The sequence below is a fragment of the Rhinatrema bivittatum genome, chromosome 2 (genome assembly GCF_901001135.1).
Source record: "Rhinatrema bivittatum chromosome 2, aRhiBiv1.1, whole genome shotgun sequence".
Taxonomy (NCBI): domain Eukaryota; kingdom Metazoa; phylum Chordata; class Amphibia; order Gymnophiona; family Rhinatrematidae; genus Rhinatrema; species Rhinatrema bivittatum.
Window position 1 is genome coordinate 772,575,631 of NC_042616.1, and position 20,799 is coordinate 772,596,429.

Sequence of the window (20,799 nt, forward strand, 5' to 3'; positions counted from 1 at the left end):
AATCCAATATTTACCAAAATAGACTACTGCAGCGCTCTCCTCTTAGGCCTACCCATCTCTACCACCAAGGTTTTTTATGAAATAGGAAAGCCACAACCACTGACCGAGAGGTAGAGGATGCAAAGTGAAGACTTCCAACACAGTTCTTGCAAAGTTTAGCATGTTCAGAATCAGATAGATGGTCTCTTGTAGAAACCCAATATCATCAGTTTTCCTCTCTAATATGCTTAACATCTTAGAACGTTTGATCGGCGAATGAATTCCACACACTTTCCATGATACTATGCGTGTCTGTCTACTAGAGGTCTAAGCAATCCAGGACTGTGTCAGCAGATCATTCACATTGAGCCAGATAAAGGAACCTCCCAGCCAGGGCCTCCACCCGGGAAAGTGAGTGCCATGAGGTTACAAACCACACTTGAGGGTCATCTCTGCCAATAGGATTATCTTCATTCAAATAAAGTGTTAGCCCCTTTCCCCTCTCTTCCCCCTGCTCCCCTCCATCCCCCTTCCCCACCTCCCCCCCCCCAATTCCCACTGCAATCCCCAGCCATTCCTGAAATAACACCTTAGAGATCACCATTCCACATTCAAACCTCCCCCCTTGCAGCCCCATCCTTCCTCTTCAGGTATAACATCGTAAATTCACTGTAACAAACCAACTACACAATATATTATACAGCAAAAACAGCAGTATGAACGCAGCATCTCTCTGTATAAAACTTGAGACCGGGTATTTTACATGATGCACCCATTAAACAAGGAAATTAGTATTGGCATAATATGCAAATTGTCCGCCGTCAATTACACATGGCTGTTTCCCCCCAACTTTGATAGCCTGGCCCTCATCTTCATTAGACAATAAAATGGCCAGTTTATAAAATAATGTCCGGGTATAGGGACATGAGATTTATTGTCTCAAAGTATAAAGGGACAGAAAGAAGAAAAAAAAAACAAACAAAGAAGTCCCCACTAAAAAAATATCAGAGCCATAAGCGTGATGCTTGGTCATTTACTGGTGGTGAATTCCGCATAAACAGAAGGAGAAATAGCACCATAACCACTTCCAGAGCATCAGGGCATTCCGTAGACACCTCCGGAGGCAATTAGACATCAGTGGGACTTGTTTAATTTTTAAAAAAAAAAAAATTATGGGGGAATTGAAAATAATGGTACTTCACAAAAGTAAAAGTTAGGAACAGGCGCTGCCTCGCTGACCAAATGGACACCACAGTAAAGAACACGGAGAGCTTGTCCGGGCGCAACGCAGTACTCCCATAGAGAAGCCGACACTTGACAAATTATCATTGTCGTCTTTCTCAATTATTTCAAATCTGTCTGTTAGCCGACTGGCTCCCTGCACCACTGGCAACATGGTTAGCTTTCGAACAGGTATCAGCAAGGCCAGATAGCTCATCCGTGCCTCTGGATATGGTAGGAGAAATCTGAGGGCCTCCACATAAAAAAATTATCAGGCAGTCCTTCAAGATGGAAAGAAAGGGGGCAAAAGAAAACATTTTCGTGGCACGGGCTCGGCATCTGGTACCGGAGCAAAGGGGGTTGAGCCATTGTCTTATTCAAAAAAAATTTTTTTTGCATCTACTCAAATGCTGCTATGTACATTTTCTCCCCAGGTTCTCCGATCTCAAACTCGGCAGCGAAATAACTCGAGTAATCAAAAATAATTAATACGAGATGAGATGCTGCGAAATGACACACAGAGCTACATCAAATCAAGAGACTCAGCAGCAACGAGCAAGTTGTCAGCCTGACTTCTCAGACTCCCTGCCAGTATGTTCTTGCACAAAGGCACGGGCTTCCTCCGCACTCTCCAGCCGCTTTACTCCCGCAGGTGTCACACCGCGTAGTCATGCCGGGTAGATCAGAGTCATGCGGAGGCGCATGGTAATGCGTTGGGAGCAGCGAGGGGCCATGCTTCGGTGCTGTGCAGACACTCCCGCCGAGAAGTCTTGGAAGACTAAGATGCTCTCCTTTGTGTGGGTGAGCGTACAACCTGCCCGAATCGCTCTCAGTATGTCCATTTTATGGGCATAATTAAGTAATTTGGCAATTGCCCATGGTCGCATGGAATTTACCTTTTTTGGGCCCAGACTGTGGGCCCTCTCCACCCGCAAGGGTCCGTTTCCGTTCACTAGGTCAAGCTCCTCTTGCAACCACTTTTCTAGGAAGGTCAGTAGCTCATAGCCTTTAATGGTCTCCGGGAGCCCTATAAAGCACAGATTTGACCTGCGAAAACGATTCTCCAGGTCCTCGATGTGCTCTGGCCTGTTTCGCCAGTGAGGCCTTGAGGGCAGAGATGTCTTTTTGAGCAGTAAGGAGGCCATCTTGTACTTCAGACATGCAACCCTCCACCTCGGAAAATCGCATCTCATAGCCGCTTAAAGTGTTGGTTAACTCCGAGAATTTATCCGAGATGAGTTTAAGCTCCGGTCCTAACGCTTCCGTTATCGCCTCCTTGATGTTGGTCAGGCCGATCGAGGATGTTTTTGCCGCGAACGCATCTGCCGTGGGTGGTGATGGCGGGTCTAGGCCCCGATTTTTTTTCTCGCTCCCTTTCCTTCTCTTTCCTAATTACTCGAGTCACCATTTCTGCAAAGGATGTATATCCTGGTAGCTGTAAATGTGGGATACATTTTCCGATATCTTCCGGCTAGTCTTTTTAGGCAGAGGATGGGGCTGGATGTAGAGACAAGGCGCGGAGAGGGAAGCTTACATCCACCTCCTTCACTGCCTCACGTGATCCTAAAACATTTTAAACATAAGCAGCGCGCTCTTCCCTTTCTATAATGCCGTGCTTCAGCAGTGCGCTTCCATCATGGCGGACATAAATTCTCAATACATTACCACACCCCAAAACATTCGAACCATATCCACTCACTCAAATCTGCAACAATCTCTATTTTTTCAACAGAGTCGACCAGAGTATTCAGTACTCTCCGAGTGTGTGTAAAATGAGTAAATTTTATAGAGATGAGAAAGATTATACAGTGGGCTACGTTTACCCATGGATGCAAAAAAGTAAGAAATGGTGGCATGAAAAAGGGTGATTTTTCCTCGTCCAGTGATTCATCTGACTACGAGAAAGCACCTTTAGGCAATGATACCATTCCTAAGCAAGTATCTTTTGCAGACAATACAGGCCAGGATGAGAATGTCACACAAAGAGTTCCATTTTTGAGATCTGAAAAATAACAGAAATTATGATTCGCACCCTTTTCACAGGGCTCGATATTCCCGCAATTGATTAGCAATGAGTCATCAGTTATTAATTTGTCTAAGTTCTTGTTTTCACATTTGTTGTCTGTTTTAAATAAGGGTTTGTCCTTTATTCCCACAGAGAGGTATGATGCGTTTGCTATGCGTGTGGAATTAAAGAAATGTTTACGCAGAATTAGACTCAGATTTATTTATTTTTTTTTTTTTTTAATATAAACAGTCTTCTTGGATACCCAATGTACCTCCTCATCCACTTATAGTGGCATTTGAAACTCTGGTATTTCATGATTTGGCTGTATTGGAAACCAAAAAGGAATTAGTTAAATTTAGTTTAACTAAGGATAAATTTACAGCTATTCATAGTTTACGTGAAGATAAAACCATTGTTATACGTCCTGCGGACAAGAGTGGAGCAGTCATGGTATTGAATGAACAGCAATATACACAGGAGGCTCTCGATCAACTGAATAGTAGGGAGGTGTACCAGTGACTGGGTGGGGACCCTATAGTTTCTTTACAAGCAGATATTAAATATATTCTGGAAACTGCTTTACAGGATCGAATATCTGAAAAGGAGTTTCGGTTTTTGTTTCACCCATTCCCTTCTGTTCCATACTTCTAAACCATCCCTAAAATACATAAATTTTGATTAACCCTCCAGGTAAACCTTTCGTCTCTGGGATTGGGTCTTTATTTGAAACAATTTCAAAGTTTGTGGATGCTTTACTACAGCCATTGGTCATCAAGGCTTTTTCTTATATAATTTTTTATTTACGATTTTTATATACCGATGTTCATTTCAAAAAGAGATATCACATCGGTTTACAATAAAGGTACAATAGGCAATTCACTATCCCCTAAAAGGGCTTACAATCTAAAATTTTTGTACCTGAGGCTAAGAGGTTACAAAAATAAAATCATCAAAATCAAAGTTCTTAACAATTAAGCAAAAGGTATAACAAGGAGCATATTAAACCAATAACACAAAGGGGAGTGATACTACTGTATTTATTCTGTCTTTGGATGCTGTGGACAACATGGAGCATGGGTCTATTTTAGTTTTGGCTGATATTGTCACTTTATATATGAACATACCACAGGAGGCAGCACTGGATATGATTTCTTCAGCATTGATGACCTTAGAGTTGCCTCAGAGTCATTTTGAGACCATTGTTCAATTAGCCACTATTGTTCTTACATGGAATTATTTTGTGTTTAACTTGGTATTTTACCAACAAATTAAAGGAATCCCAATGGGATCACCTTTAGCAGCTTCTGTGGCTGGATTATATGTCTCTGCTTTTGAAGAGAAGTACATTTATCCCTTGTTTCACCCAACTGAACTTCAGGGAAATAAAGCAACTATGAACAAAGATAAAGACACACAAATGTATCACACAATAATACCCTCCAAATTTTACAATGAAATATACTCATATAAAGGTAAAAAATATACAAAAAAATACATTCATTAGCTATTTACGGGCATGTAAATCTTCCAGGCTATTTTATAGATTAAGCCAACCCCCAAATTCCAAAACAGCAACAAAAGAAAAATGAAGAATTCAATATAATTCAAAATGTATTAATGACCCCTAAAATAACTAGGGGCAATCATTTCTTACTGATGAGAAAAACTTCACACATATGGACTCATCAAGCAATACAAAACACTGGGCTACCACTGCATCTTTGATACCTAGTTTTTAAACCAAACTCTAACCAATCCCGATCACATAATCCCATAACTTAGCAAATGTTGCTTACCTGATGTAACAGGTGTTCTCACAGGACAGCAGGATGTTAGTCCTCACAAATGGGTGACATCGAGGATGGAACCCAACCACTGAAAATTTCTGTCAAAGTTTCTGAAACTTTGACTGGCCCCTACTGGGCATGCCCAGCATGGCACCAACCCTGCATCCAGCAGGGGTCCCCCTTCAGTCTTGTTTCAAAGCTACAGGCAGTGCCGAAAAATAAAATAAGAAAACGAACCCAACACCGCGGGGCGGCGGGCGGGTTTCTTGAGGACTAACATCCTGCTGTCCTGTGAGAACACCTGTTACATCAGGTAAGCAACATTTGCTTTCTCACAGGACAAGCAGGATGGTTGTCCTCAAAAATGGGTGAGTACAGAGCTGAGGATGTTCTAACGTGCACCAAAAGTACCCAACGGCATGCAACAGGCACAACAACTGGGGTGGAATTTGGTAGAGGACATCCGCACCCCACCGGGTAGGCGGAAGGGTGTTGGTACGTCATGTTGGAAAAAGGTTACGCACGACAGATTGGCCGAAGATGGAATCTTGTCTTCCAGCTTTGTCCAAACAGTAGTGGGCTGCAAATGTATGGAGAGAACTCCAGGTAGCAGCCCTGCAGATGTCAGGAAGCGGCACCGAAGGTGTGCTCCTGAAGTCACCATGGCCCTCACAGAGTGTGCCTTATCATGGTCTTGAAAGGGAATGCCAGCTTGCTGATAACAGAAAGAGATGCAGTCCGCCAACCAGGAGGAAAGAGCCTGCTTACCCACAGGTTGCCCTAACTTGTTAGGATGGAAAGAGACGAATAATTGAGTGCTCTTCCTGTGGGCAACTGTACGGTCTAGATAGAAAGCTAGAGCTTGTTTACAGTCGAGGGTATGCAGAGTCTGTTCCCCGGAGTTGGAGTGGGGCCTGGGAAAGAAAATAGCTAGTATGATGGATTGATTAATATGAAACTCTGAAACTACCTTAGGTAAGAATTTAGGTTGAGTGTGGAGTACTGCCCGGTCCTGCAGGAGTTTAGTGTAAGGCGGATAGGTAACTAGGGCCTGTAACTCACTAACCCTGCGAGCTGAAGTGATAGCCAAAAGGAAAATCACTTTCCATGTGAGATATTTAAGGTCACAGGAGTGAAGAGATTCGAAAGGTGGTTTCATAAGGCGACCAATAACCAGATTAAGGTCCCAAGATGGGGCCGGAGGACGTAAAGGTGGCTTCAAATGGAGCAAGCCTTTAAGAAAGCGTGTTACAAGGGGTTGTACTGAAATAGGGACACCCCCGATACCTTTATGGAAGGCGGCTACCGCACTGACATGCATTCTAATGGAAGAGGTCTTTAGACCTGATTCTGACAAATGCCAAAGATAGTCCAAAAATTTAGGAATTGGACAGGAAAGGGGATCAAGGGACTGAGAAGTGCACCATGATGTGTACCTTTCCCATTTATAGGAGTAAGATTTTCTTGTGGAAGGCTTTCGTGAAGCGATGAGGACACGAGAAACTGAATCAGATAGGTTAAGTGGTTGAAGGACTAACCTTTCAACATCCATGCCATCAGGGACAAGGCTTGGAGATTGGGATGGAGGAGGCATCCGTCGTTTTGAGTGATCAGATGCGGGTCCTTTCCCAAGGGAATGTGCCTGCGGATGGAGAGATCCTGGAGTATGGGAAACCACACTTGGCATGGCCAGTGCGGCGCTATCAGGATCATGGTTCCCTTGTCCTGCCGTAGCTTCACAAGAGTCTTCGACAGAAGAGGAAGTGGAGGAAATGCATAAAGCAGACCGGTTGTCCACGGGAGGGAGAATGCATCCCTGGGCCGAGAGTGCTGAGTCCGAATGAGGGAGCAGTAATTGGCCACTTTGTGGTTCTGAGGGGACGCAAAGAGGTCTATGTGGGGATAACCCCATTTCTGGAAAAGAGAGGTCGCTACCAAGGGATTGAGTGACCACTCGTGTGGTTGGAAGACACGGCTCAGCTGGTCTGCCAAGACATTTTCTACGCCCGGCAAGTAGGTGGCCCTGAGGTACATGGAACGGGAGAGGGCTTCTGCCCAAATCTGCACAGTTTCTTGACAGAGAAGGAAGGAGCCTGTGCCTCCCTGCTTGTTGATGAACCACATGGCCACCTGGTTGTCCGTCTGAATCAAGATTATGTGATTTGATAGGCAATCTTGAAAAGCCCGGAGAGCGTATCGGATTGCTCGAAGCTCCAGGAAATTTATCTTGTTTGGCTTCCTCTAGAGACCAGAATCCTTGGGTTTGTAAACTATTTACATGGGCTCCCCAGCCGACATTGGAAGCGTCGGTGGTGAGAATTATTTGAGGATCTGGTGGATGAAAGGGCAAGCCTTGGAGGAGGTTGGATTGATTTGTCCACCAGGTAAGAGACAGACGAAGTGCATCGGTGATGCGGACAATGGTAGACAGAGGCTGAGTGGCTTGGATCCATTGTGATTTCAGAGTCCATTGCATGACTCTCATGGCCAGAAGGGCCATTGGAGTCACATAAACTGAGGAGGCCATGTGTCCCAGCTGAATGAGGAATTGGCGAGCTGTTGCTGTGGGTTGAGACTGCAACTGGCAAGCTAGGGACACAAGGGTTTGAACACGTTGATGAGGAAGGAAGGCTTTTGCCTGTAAGGTGTCCAAGTCTGCTCCAATGAAGGATAAGGTTTGAGATGGGAGTAAGTAGGATTTCTCGTAGTTGACAAGAAATCCTAGAGAAATTAGAGTTCGAATTGTCAGGGTCAGGGAAGACCGAGCGATTTGCTGGGTTGTGGCCCTGATCAACCAATCGTCCAAGTATGGGTAGACATGGACGCCTTCCTTCCTGAGGAACGCTGCAATCACTACGAGACATTTGATGAAAACTCGCGGTGCGGATGCTAGGCCAAATGGGAGCACTCGGTATTGATAGTGGTTTTGGCCTACTAGAAATCAGAGGTATTTGCGATGAGACTGAGTTATCGCAATGTGGGTATAAGCGTCTTTGAGGTCTAGAGAGTAGAGCCAGTCCTCTCTTTGCAGCAGAGGGAGAAGCGAGCCCAGGGTTACCATCTTGAACTTTTCTCTGTGAAGGTACTTGTTGAGGGCCCGTAGGTCCAGGATTGGTCGAAGTCCTCCTGACTTTTTTGGGATCAGAAAGTACCTGGAATAGAACCCTAGTCCTTGTTGCGAGAGAGGAGCGGGTTCTATACCGTTGGACTGGAGGAGAAGGGAAACTTCCTGCTCTAGAAGAACAGAGTGGTCTGTAAGTCTCCACACTTGCAGAAGGTGGAGAGTCCGAAGGAAGAGTTAGGAAGTTTAGATGGTAACCTTGTGCAATTATCGCTAGCACCCATTGATCTGTGGTGATGCGATGCCATTTTTCTGTAAAGTGGCTTAGTCTACCTCCTACTGGTATGTTTGGTAGAGAGACTAGGCATCTGCTCTCTAATTGAAAGTCAAAACCCCGACGCAGGGCCTGGTTGCGGAGCTGTTGTGGGCTTTTGCTTTCGAGGTTGGCGAGGCTGAGGCTTTTGATACGGCCTCGTTGACCTAGACTTGCTGTGTGGGAGATAATACTTCCGTGGACGGAAGAATGACTTTTTAGGTTCCTTCTTAAATGGTTGTTTAGAAGGGAAGTCAGAAGGAATCGATGAGAGCTGTTTAAGGGTCTCGTGATGATCCTTTAATTCGGCAACTATTTGGTGAATTTGCTCACCAAACAAATTATCCCCTAAACAGGGCAGGTCGGAGAGCCTGTCCTGAACCTCCGGGCGAAGGTCAGAAGACTTAAGCCAAGCCCAGCATCTTGCTAAGATGGCTGTAGCAGACAGTCTAGTGGAAGCATCGAAGATGTCGTAAGATGTTCTTATCTCATGCTTTCCAGCTTCAAATCCCTTAAGTACGAGGGTTTGAAGGTGTTGTTGGAATTGTTCTGGTAAGGTATCTGAAAAGTCTTGTATCTGCTTAAAAATGACCCTGTTGTATTGGGTCATATACAGCTGATAAGAAGCTATCCTGGAAATGAGCATGGCCCCTTGGTATACTTTTCTGCCTATACTATCTAGGAACTTGTCCTCCTTAGTAGGAGGTATGGATGAGTATGGCTTCATTCTTTTAGCTTTCTTTTGAGCTGACTCTACCACCACAGAGTGGTGGTCTAGCTGAGGTCTTTGAAAGCCAGGTGCTGACTACCAGGTAAGTAGAGTCAGCTTTTTTGTTTACTGGAGCAACAGATCCAGGAGTTTCCCAATTCTTTTTTAGAAGGTCCAGAAAAACCTGATGAATTGGAATGGAAGTGATGACTTTTGGGGCATCCAAAAATTGAAAACTCCATCATTTGGTGTCTGTCATCTTGCTCTGACTGAAGCTGAAAAGGGACCAATTCCGACATTTCCTTCACAAAATTGGTGAAAGAGAGGTCCTCGGGGGGAGAACGCTTTCTGCTTTCAGCAGGAGAGGGTGGTGAAGGTAAATCATCAGTATCTGTGGAAGTATCATCACCCCAGGTGTCATAAGGGTCAGGTTGCTGACCTGTAGGACCACGAGAGGGTTGGATACCTGAAGGCCCCGGTTGAGGCTCCGAGAAACCCGAAGGAATCACCAGGGGCATCGAAAATACCTTCGGAGGCATCGGTGCTGGCATAGAAGGCATCGGAGCCGATGTGCTTATTGCCCCGTAGGAATGTATCTGTGGCGAGGGACAACACGGCATCGATGGAACCACTCCCGAAGGAGGAATTCGATACGGGGTTTCTCCGCCAGATGAAATTGGCATCGGGGAGCGCACCGGTGCTGTCGGTGACCCAGGTATCACCGGTGGAAGGGCGGTCATGAGCGCTTCCATCAGGGCGAGCAGCGGTGCCAGCGCTGCTGGAATCGGGTCGGTGACTGGTTCCACTCTCGGTGGCGGAGTCGGTGCCGAAGGAGTCTGGAACCGTTGCATCGCTTTGTCGATGGCCTCCTGGACCAGGCGGTCCAGTTCTTCCCGGAGGCCTGGGGTAACAATACCTGGCTCCGCGGAAGAGGGAGGCTGAGCCGGAGGGACCACTGTCACCGGTGGAATCGAGGCTCCCAAACCCCGATGGGGTGAGGGTTGCCTCGGTGTCTCAGAAACAGAAGTGGACTGTGCCGCCTCTGATCGAAACTTCTTCGGTGGAGGCTCGGACGGTACCGAGGTCGATGACTTCGATTCCTCGACAGTCCGAGACTTGCAATGTCGATGACGATGCTTTTCCCTCCGATCCCCACGATCCTCGGGGGAAGGGACGGGAGTTGATGGTCGTGGAGACGTCGATGGCAGACGGTAACCGGGAGGTTGCCGACGATGGAAGGACTTCGACGGTGCCGGTTCCGAGGACGTCGATGCGATGGACGGTGTCGGAGTGTGAGCATGAACAGGAGTCCCATCTTCTCCATTCTGGCTTTGCGACCTTCTGGTGTCATAAGAGAACATTTGGTGCAAGTCAGGACATCATGCTCACTCCCTAAACATAATACACAGACTCTGTGAGGGTCTGTGATAGACATGGTGCACGTACAATCTGGGTACCTACGGAACCCCGACGCCATGGCCATTGACCAAAAATTTAGCTGCGGGACGGTCGACGGCCAGCAGGCCGCGAGGGCCGAACTCGACAGTAATCAGCGAAAAACGGCAAAAAAAACTTACCGAAGTACCGCAGGCTAAATTTAGATAGAGGGGGGGACCCCTGTTGGGCAAATTTTACTTCAAAGAAGTTCAAGAAGAAATTCCTGTCAGGAATGTGGTAAGAGCTCCTTAACCACGTGGCTACTGCTGCGCGGAAAAAAGAAGACTGAAGGGGGACCCCTGCTGGCTGCAGGGTTGGTGCTGTGCTGGGCATGCCCAGTAGGGGCCAGACAAAGTTCCAGAAACTTTGACAGAAGTTTTCCATGGTTGGGCTCCATCCTCGATGTCACCCATTTGTGAGGACAACCATCCTGCTTGTCCTGTGAGAAATCACTCTTCTAACAACTAACCAATTCCATTGTCAAAAAATTGATGTAAGCACATTCTGCAAATACCAAGGCTCACCTCTGAGGGATATTGAAATCACCTCAGGAAAGTCTCAACTGTGGGAGGGACAGTTAGAGACAGTTAAGTTTCACCGCAGGAGAAGCGGGGCTCTCTTCCTAACAGGTCAATTTTTTCTTCTTTGTTGAAAATGTAACACTATTCTCTTTTGGATAGTGTCCGCATCTGCTATGGAGACGGAGAAATATGGAGAGCTAAACTTGCTACACGGATATATGTAGGGTGACGTCAGCTTTGAAATCTGATTCCATCTCCCATCTGCTATCAGGAGAGCACAATACCCATTGGTCCTGAGTCAATCTGGCTACACGTTAGAACATGTATATTTTGAGCACCACTATATATCAGTTGTAATAAATATTTGTGAAATTTTTGGTATGTTTTGTATTTTTTTTTTACTGTATTGTTTCCCTCATGCAATATATGTATGTATAGTAAACAAAAGACAACTACATTTATAATTTCAAATTCAAGTGCTGGACATTGAATTAACAACAGTGGTTGAATTTTGTCTAAGAGATAAGTTATGTAATGATGTTTTATTAATTATCTATTACAATAAATAAGCTGCAGTCCTGTTTCCCCTTTAAGATAGATGTCATTATGAGTATTGTTGGGGTGGATAGGGAGGAGATGCAAATTCTGAAGTTAGTTGATAGGGGAGATCATTGGGTTATTGAGAGGGGTGAGGATGAATCAAATGGAGTCAACCAGATTACAAATGCACATGTTCAGCTAACATCTTAAAACACTGTGGCAGCAAAAATGCTCTCTTCCATATCTTCTACCAAAAGTAGTATGTTTCTGTAGTCACTTACCAAGTTCTTCAGCAGTGTAGATAACTCTTTAGCAAGTGATGAAAATTTTACAAAAGCAGTGCCAAGATCAGGATTGTCACGACTTAAAAAATTGCTTCCAAATTTATCTAGAGCTTGTGCATAATTTTCTTCATTTTGAACATGATCTAGAATAAGATATTAAGAATTGTCAGTTCCCAAAATCATCAAACTGCGGCACACCTTAGATAGCATGCAATTATTTTCAGCATCCCTAAAAAACCTTATTTATTATTTAACAGCTTTTATATACCAGCATTCAAAGATATCACATCGGTGTACACTGAACAAAAACATTACGCCGGTAGGCGTTTGACAAGAAACTCATGGGTAAAATGGGAATAAATATTAGTAAAACATTATATAAAATTTATAACAATGGAAAGAAATTACAGAATAGAAACAGTAATAAATAATATATATATTTTTTTAAAGATAAAAGTACAGCGAGATATATATAGGATCACAATCCATGGTGAGCAGATATAACAGCGCAATGTAATATGTACAAGATATAAGGAAAAACAGAATGCTTTGAAGCTGAAGAAGAGTTTGATAGGGTTTGCATTTGAGTGAAGAAAATCTAGTGTGGGAGGGTACAATGGGAGTTAGGAAGCTGGGGAGTATTATTAGATGTAGGCCTGTGTGAATAGCCACGTTTTGAGTTTTTGTCTGAAAGTTTTTGAGCATATTTCTTGACGTATATCAGTAGGCATTGCATTCCATAATGAAGGCCCGGCTAGTGAGAGTGCTCGTGCTTTGGAGGATGCGAGGTTAGTGAGTTTAGGAGAGGGAGTGTGAATAGAGGCGCGGTATTGGTTTCTAGTCTGTCTAGAGGAGGAGTAGAAATGGAGAGAGTCCTTAAACCAGTTCATGTCAGGGTTGTATAGTGCTTTATGAATGATTGAAATTGTCTTGTATTGTATGCGGAGGGCGATAGGTAGCCAGTGTAGTTCTTTTAAAACTGGTGTAATGTGTTCATTGCTGCATGTGTTGGTGAAAATTCGGGTGGCAGTGTTTTGCAGGATTTGTAGCGGGTGGATGGCGTTTTTGGGTAGACCTAAGAGGAGAGAATTACAGTAATCAATTTTGGAAAATAGCATAGCTTGTAGGACGGTGCGAAAATCTGAGAAATGAATCAGGGGCTTAAGTTTCTTTAGAGTATGTAATTTGTAGAAGCACTCTGAGTGTTGAGTTGATGAATTTCTTGAAGCTGATTTGATCGTCTAAGTGTGACCCCTAAATCTCAAACCTGTTGAGCAGGGATGGGGTGTGGGAGGGGGTTGTAGGGGATATAAGCAAGAGCTCAGTTTTTGCTGTATTGAGGGCAAGACGAATACTGTTTAGAAGTTTGTTAATTGAACTAAGAATGGTTTCCCAGGTGTTGAGGGCTTTGGGAAGAGAGTCAGTGATGGGAATGAGGATTTGCACATCGTCTGTGTAAAGGAAGTGTGGGAGCTTGAGATTGGATAAGAGTTGACAGAGGTAGGAGGCATATATTGAAGAGGGTAGATGACAGAGAAGAGCCTTGTGGGACACCTTGGTTAAGGGGGATTTCTTTAGATTCGTGGTTTCCAATTTTGACTTTGAAGTTTCTATTGCTGAGGTATGATGTGAACCAGTTGTGGGCGACTCCAGTTATTCCAATCTCGTTGAGTCGCTGGAGGAGGATATTATGGCTGATGGTGTCAAAGGCCACTGAGATATCTAAAATGGCTAGAATAAAAGATTGCCCTTTATCAGTCCTTTGATGAGGTGATCAGTTAGGGACAAGAGGAGGGTTTCTGTACTGTGAAATTTACAAAAACAGTATTGGGAAGGGGAGAGGATTTGATGATCATCCAGGTATTCGGTGAGTTGCCAATTGATGGTTTTCTCTAGAATTTTTTATATAAACGGTAGATTAGAAATGGGGCGGTAGTTAGAGAGGTCGGTGGGGTCAAGTTTAGGTTTTTTTTAGAATGGGCTTGACTATTGCCTGTTTAAGTGGACTGGGTACTACTCCTGATTTGATAAGATAGATTAATTGTGTTAGCAATGGGCTGGGCTATTGCGCTGGGAATGGTAATAAGGAGGTTTTGTGGGGATGGTGTCTGAAGGGTGGGAGGATGGCTTTGCTTTCTTGAGAATGGACTCAATTTCAAGGGCTTTGGTGAGCTCTAAGGATGGAAGGTTTGTTGGGGGATTATTTGAGGAGAGGGAGTGGGTTTTTGGGGGGGTGAGGGGGATAGGAGGAAAACGTGCAAGCAGTTTGTTGGTTTTGTTGTGGAAGAAGGAAGCAAGGTCCTCGCATTGAGTCTTGGCTTCATCTTCTGGAATGTCAGCTGGAGTTAGCTTGGTGAGCGAAGTGACATTCAAAAAGGGCTCGTGGATTAAATTGGTATTGTGAATTTTGGTGGCATAGAAGTTTTTTTTGACATTATTTAGCATGTGTAGCTGTGTAGTGAAGATCTGTATCGAGCGAGGAGGGTAGGGGTAGGATCTCTGCGCCAGTTCTTTTCAGTTTTTCTGAAATTGTATTTCATTTTCTTTAGTTCTTGAGAGTACCAGGGTTTTCTAGTGTTGTTACGGGAGTTAAGTTGTCTTGATTGTAGGGGGCAGACCTTGTTAGCAACTGTAAGTGTGTGTTTGTTCCAAGTAGCAAGGGCAGTGTCAGCATTTGTGAGATCTACATTGTCAAGGGAGTTGGCTAGAGCTAAGATTAGGTCGTCCCTTTTACATGTCTTTCTGAAATGTATGGTAGTGTGTGTGTCAGGGAGGGTGGGGGGTTTCTTTATGGAACAGGAGGTTCTTATAAGGTAATGGTCTGACCATGGGATAGGAGTGCAGGAAGGGGTGTCTGCTGTTATGTGATGGTTGATAAAGATTAGATCAAGGGAGTGTTGATGATTTGTTTGAATCCTATGGCTTTCAGGGCTTCAAGGATAGAGGCACATGAAGGAGTTAGGGGTAGTTTGTCAACATGTAGGTTGAGGTCACCTAGGATGATAGCTGGGGTGTCGATGGAAATGTTTTTGGCTATGTATTCTATAAGGGGAGAGGGATTGTTGTCCAGTATTCCTGGAGGGGCATAAATTAGGCAGATTTGCAACGAAGAAGATTTAAAGAGGCCAGTTTCAATTTTGGAGGGGGAGGAGATGAGTTGGGGTAATAAGTTAAGCTCATTTTTAACAGCTAGTAGGATACCGCCCCCTTTTTTTTTTAGGTCTGGGGATGGAGCAAATTTTGTATAAGTCATTAGGGAGTTGGTTAAGAAGTACAGTGTCCGTATCTTTCAGCCATGTTTCTGTTATTGCGCAAATGTCTGGAGTTTTGGCAAGGAGAATATCATTAAGGATGGGAGTTTTTTTACTTAATGATTGCGCGTTGAAGAGGATGAGAGAGAGGGCAGTGACTCCCAGGATTTGAGTGATGGGGGGGGGGGGGGGGAAGAGGTCATAGTTGGAAGTATAGTTTTAAGGTGAGAGCAGTGTCGAATATCTCCAATGGAAGCGGGTCGATGTCTGCTGTAGCTGAGAATGGGAATGTTGTGGTTTTGCAGGTTGGGGGTGGGGGGATAGGTACAAGAGGTGCTTGAGAAGGAAGGAGGTAGGTATTTCTGAAGAGCAAAGCTGGAAGACTGCGGGAGTGAAGGTGTAGGGAGAGGAAAGGGGCGACAGGGGAGGAGAGGAGCAGTAACCAGAAAGAGGCACTTCTCGAAGGGGTTCCTCGCGCCGGTTGCGACAAGTCTCAGGTACTGCTGTGGGAGGCAGAGCGTTGAAGGTCCGGTGGCGGGTATGCAAAGGAAATGCGAAAGGGGTCCGGTTGCAGTGGTTATTGCAGGTAGTATAGCAGGGCAAGAAATGTAGACTAGCTGGATTCATATGATGAGCCAGTAAGTCCGTGAAATGAAAGTTCTGTCCAGGCAGGGCAGGGGGCACACTAAGGAGCCCCGATTTAAAGGCCTTTTTTTTTTTTCTCTTTTCCACCTCCCTCCCAGGCGCTGACGTCAGCGCAGCTCCTACCTTCTGGTTGGAGGTTCCGTGGAGCTCAGGGAGGGAGGGTTTGGCATCCGTGTGGTCTCCGGCAGTGGCAGCAGGCAGACGAGTTCGAGGCAATCACATGGGTTCCGGCAGCGGCAGGACGAGTGATGCGCAGGACGGAGGGCTCTTGCCCCGACAGGGCCACGCCGATCGCGCGAGCTGACTCCGCAAGCAGGTAGGCAGGGAAAGAAGAAGGGCGGGTAGGAACCCCGATTTAAAGGCCTTTTTTTTTTCTCTTTTCCACCTCCCTCCCAGGCGCTGACGTCAGCACAGCTCCTACCTTCTGGTTGGAGGTTCTGTGGAGCTCAGGGAGGGAGGGTTCGGCGTCCGTGTGGTCTCCGGCGGCGGCAGCAGGCAGACAAGTTCGGGGTGATCACGTGGGCTCCGGCAGTGGCAGGTCGAGTGATGTGGAGGATGGAGGGCTCTTGCCCCGACAGGGCCGCGCCGATCGCGCGAGCCGACTCCGCAAGCAGGTAGGCAGGGAAAAAAATCACTCCTTCTTCCACTTATAACTTTGAATACTGTTGACATTGAAAAGTTGAATTCCAGACTACTTCATTTTAGCTGAATAACTTTGAACTTGATTCTCAGGTATGTAAAACATTACATACAAAGGTATCTCAAAAGGACAATGATAAATCTCCAAAGTGACCCGAATATGGATTTTGCAGCATTGTTTTGCAGCCACTGACAAAGCTTGAGGCCTTGATGGTTGTTTAGATTTTGAAGCACTATGTTTAATTTTTACTAAGTTTTTCCTGCAGTCTTCCATACACAAACTTCATAATAGCATGCAGTCCAGCTAGGAAATAAATTGCATACCTGTCTCAAGTGTTCACCAAGGACAAAAGGATAAAAGTCTTCATAGGAGACAAATCAATCAATAGAGCCCAGTAGGTGACGTTTACTTCAAAGTGAGAAATTTTTGGCTTGCTCTACTGAGCATATGTGCTGTCCTATGTCACAGACATCATGCAGGGCCAAGTCAGTTCTTAATAACTAAAAACAAGTAGAAACCAACTACAAGGGAAAGTGGATGGGTTCTGCTATCATCAGATAACACAAGTTAAAGGGAAGCAACTTTTGCCTACTCTGAGGAAAAGGAGGAAATTAAGTCCTCATAGGCGGGGAATCCCTAGCTAAAGGCTACAACCAACCAAAAAAGGAGAAAAATAGAAAACAGACTTGGTTTCCTGTCAGGTGTTCTCAGAGAACAGAATGATGCCAGTCCTCACAAGTGGGCACGCAGCCTGGAACTTTTATGTCATATTTTCTTGAACTTTAACCATGCCCTACTGGGCATGTGCAGTATATTGTGATACCCATTCAGTCTACTTTCTTAGTTTACACTTGAAGAAAACTCCAAGGAGAAGTGGGCATGTTTTTGAGTACTGACATTCTACATAAGAACATAAACATCAAGCCCAGCATTCCGTTTCCAACTGAAGCCAAACCAGGCCACAAGAACCTAGCAAGTACCAAAACACTAAGAAGATCCCATGCTACTGATGCCAGTGAGAGCAGAGGTCATTCCCCAAGTCAACTTGATTAATAGCAGTTAATGGACTTCTCCAAGAACTTATTCAAACCTTTTTTAAACCCAGCTACACTAACTGCACTAACCACATCCTTTGGCAACAAATTCCAGAGCTTAATTGTGCGTTGAGTGAAAAAGAATTTTCTCTGATTAGTCTTAAATGTGCTACCTGCTAACTTCATCGAGTGCCCCCCTATTATCCGAAAGTGTAAATAACCAATTCACATATACTCATTCAAGACCTCTCATGATTTTAAAGACCTTTGTACTCAGAACACCTATTACAGGTAAGCTCCCCGTTGAGCTTCACATTATGTTCTACAGCTTTCTTTCCACTGGAAAAGATTTGATTCCCCTGCCTTATTAATTCCCTTCAGATATTTAAGTCAGTATCATATCTCCCCAGTTCTTCCTTTCCTCTCTGGTATACGTTTAGGTCCTTCAAACGCTTTTTATAAGTCTTCCCATGCAGACTTCATAACGTTTTGGTTGCCTCTCTCTGGATCGCTTTCATCCTGTCTCTATACTTTGAGATGTCTCCAGCACTAAACACAGTTCTCTAGGCAAGAACTCACCAATGACCGATATAGGGGCATTATCACCTTTTTCCTGCTGGTTATGCCTCTATGCAGCCCATCCCTCTGCTTCAGCGCCTTCCAATCATCAGTCACTTTCACCCCACGGTCTCTTTCCTGGTCCATGCACATCAGTCTTTCACCCACCATTACACAGAGCTCCTTTGGATTTCTGCACCCCAAATACAAGATTCTGTACTTCTTGGGACTGAATCCCAGCTGCCAAATATTCAACTATTCGTCAAGCTCTTAGATCACACTTCATTCTCGCTATACCCTTCAGAGTATCCAACTTTCTTGTAGCTTTTAGTGTTGCCGCAAAAAGATTAAAAAAAAAAAACCAAAAAAACCACACAACTTTTCCTTCTAACCCTTCCGCTATATCACTCACAAAGATATTGAAAGAATTGGCCCCAGAACTGATCCTCGAGGTATTAAACTTCCCTCCTCAGAGCATATTCCATTTACCACCATTCCATGAACATGCCCCTTTCACTAATGTTTTCCCTAAAAGAAATTAAGTTAGTAAGGACTGACCAAACAGAGGATCTTTTCTTACATTGGCCCAGGCCTGCATAATTCTCTTATGAGCTTTATTCAAAAGGTGACAGATGGTACTGAAGACTATTGAAGGGCTCCCCTTTTCAGTACAGATTTTTTTTTTAAACTACTCAAAAACAGGGTTGCAACTATTGTTTTTATTGTCCTAAGATTGCTCTGGAAGATAATTAAGAGATATTTCTTCCAGTTTTATAATCTTTTAGTGTCTAATACATTTCATACAATGGTTTTACTTTTTTTTTTTTTAATTTATGTTCTGTATGCACTTTGAGCTTTCGGTAAAGTGGTCAATAAATTGAAATTAAAAATATAGATATATGTCTGTCTATCTGCCATCATTTACTATGTAACCATAGATACTACTACTATAGATATATACACACAAGCTAGCAAAATCTCAAGTTGTCTGTTCATAAGTTATTTAAATTTTAAAATCAAATAAAAAGGAAAAATAAATAGTTTTATTTTATTCACCAATTAAAGCATATAGAAACTTGAACCTCTCTATAAAATTCACTGACAGTATATTAGACTTCTCCCATTGCCCACCTTTAGGAAGCACTGCATAGTGATTCTTATAGAAGATTAAAAGCACTAGTTCCAATACTGATCGCCAGAGTACTCGATTTACCATCCTTCACTGAGAAAACTGACAATTTAGTTCTATTCTCTCATTCCTGTCTTTTAACCAGTTCGCAAATCACAACAGTGCCATAGCCAAGGGTGGACTGTGGCCAATCCACTTTGGGCTCAGGCCCACCCAATCAGGGCTGCCTAACAACTGAAGAGGCAGCCTGCACCATGGCCATCCAGGGCAGCCAGAGACGATGGCCATTGCAAACCTCATCTCACAGCAGCTGAAGAAGAGACCACATATGTGAATGTGACAGATAGTGAGAGCTTGTATGGGACAAACAATTGAATATCTGTATAAAGTTTAAATTGCACATTCAAAGAAGATAAGGTATGACACAAAAAAGATAGATGTTAAATATAATAGGAGATAATGAAGATCCCTGTGGGATTGCCTGTTGATTGAGTGAAGAATTGGGAGGAACAAGAACCAATATTGATTTGACAAGTGCAATTGGAAATAAAGCTCCCGAACCACTTTAACACAATAGAATGTATTCCTATGTGTTGAAGAATGGACATCAATATTTTATGGTCCAGCGTATCAAACACTGCTGAACTATCTAAAAAAAAATCACAATATAGTCAGTGTAGGAATCAAATCCTCTAAGGAAAGTATCAAATGAGGATAGAAGGAGGGTCTCTGTAGAGTGTCCCTTTCTAAATCCGTGTTGGTTCGGATTTAATATATCGAACTCAGATAAGTAGTCTTTGAGTTGATATAAAACGACTGATTCCAAAATCTTTGCTAAGGAGCATATTGATGCAATGGATCTCAAACTGGAAAAGTCCGTGAATGAGGAGGATTTATTCTTTAAAATGGGCAAAATTGAAGTCTGTTTTAATAGATCTGATTTTAAAGACCGATTGATTATCAGGCACAAGTGGTCAGAGCAACTTTCAGCAATGTTTTTAAATAAAGTACCTGCACAAGGATTTATTGGAGAGTTAGATATTTTTTGTTTGCTTATGATCTTTTGAATAGCTATAGAGGTAGTAGAACGAAAGTCCGTCCATTCAGAGTTTACTGCTTGTTGTTTGTAATTGGGATAAGGTAAAGTAATAAATTCCTGAGTTATCGTTTCGATTTTTTGTTGAAAGAAGTTTGCTATTTGTTCACAAGTATCATTAGTGATTTCTGGGGTTACTGTTGAGTGGTCAGTTGTTAAAGATTTTACTATATTAAACAATGTAGCAGGATTGTTGTTTACTAATGCTATTTTATTTGCATAGTAGCTTTTCCTTGCTAGGTTAACTTCCTTTTTATATAATTTTATCATGTTATGAAAGTCAACCTTCCTTTTAGAAGCTAGTCTTTTGAGCGGCTAATGATCTCATACAAGACTGAATTCAGTCTTTCAGGGCTAACTATTAATATTCTGCTTTGTTCTCTAAAAAAGACTCAGGAGGAAGCAGAATTGGCAAAAGGATGGAGCTGTGAATATTGAAAGACCAGATTCAGATACCACTGTGGAGAGAGGCGACAGAAAGCAAATGCTAAGTGGTATATCCATGAGTTTTAAAACAAAGTATGAGACCTGAGAGGGAACATTAACAATCCATTCAAAATGAGGATTTTGTTGTATTTTTTAAAAA

General features: G+C 43.8%; 1 protein-coding gene across 10 annotated transcripts in view; it reads right to left on the bottom strand.

Moving 5' to 3' along the window:
* The window catches only part of ASAP1 (ArfGAP with SH3 domain, ankyrin repeat and PH domain 1), a 975,348-nt gene that overhangs the window by 700,084 nt on the left and 254,465 nt on the right, over positions 1-20,799 (bottom strand). For all 10 annotated transcript variants that reach the window (XM_029592039.1, XM_029592032.1, XM_029592035.1 and 7 more), the window contains one exon: positions 11,858-12,003. In XM_029592039.1, coding sequence (XP_029447899.1) covers positions 11,858-12,003 — 146 coding nt within the window. The remainder of the gene's footprint in view (positions 1-11,857; positions 12,004-20,799) is intronic.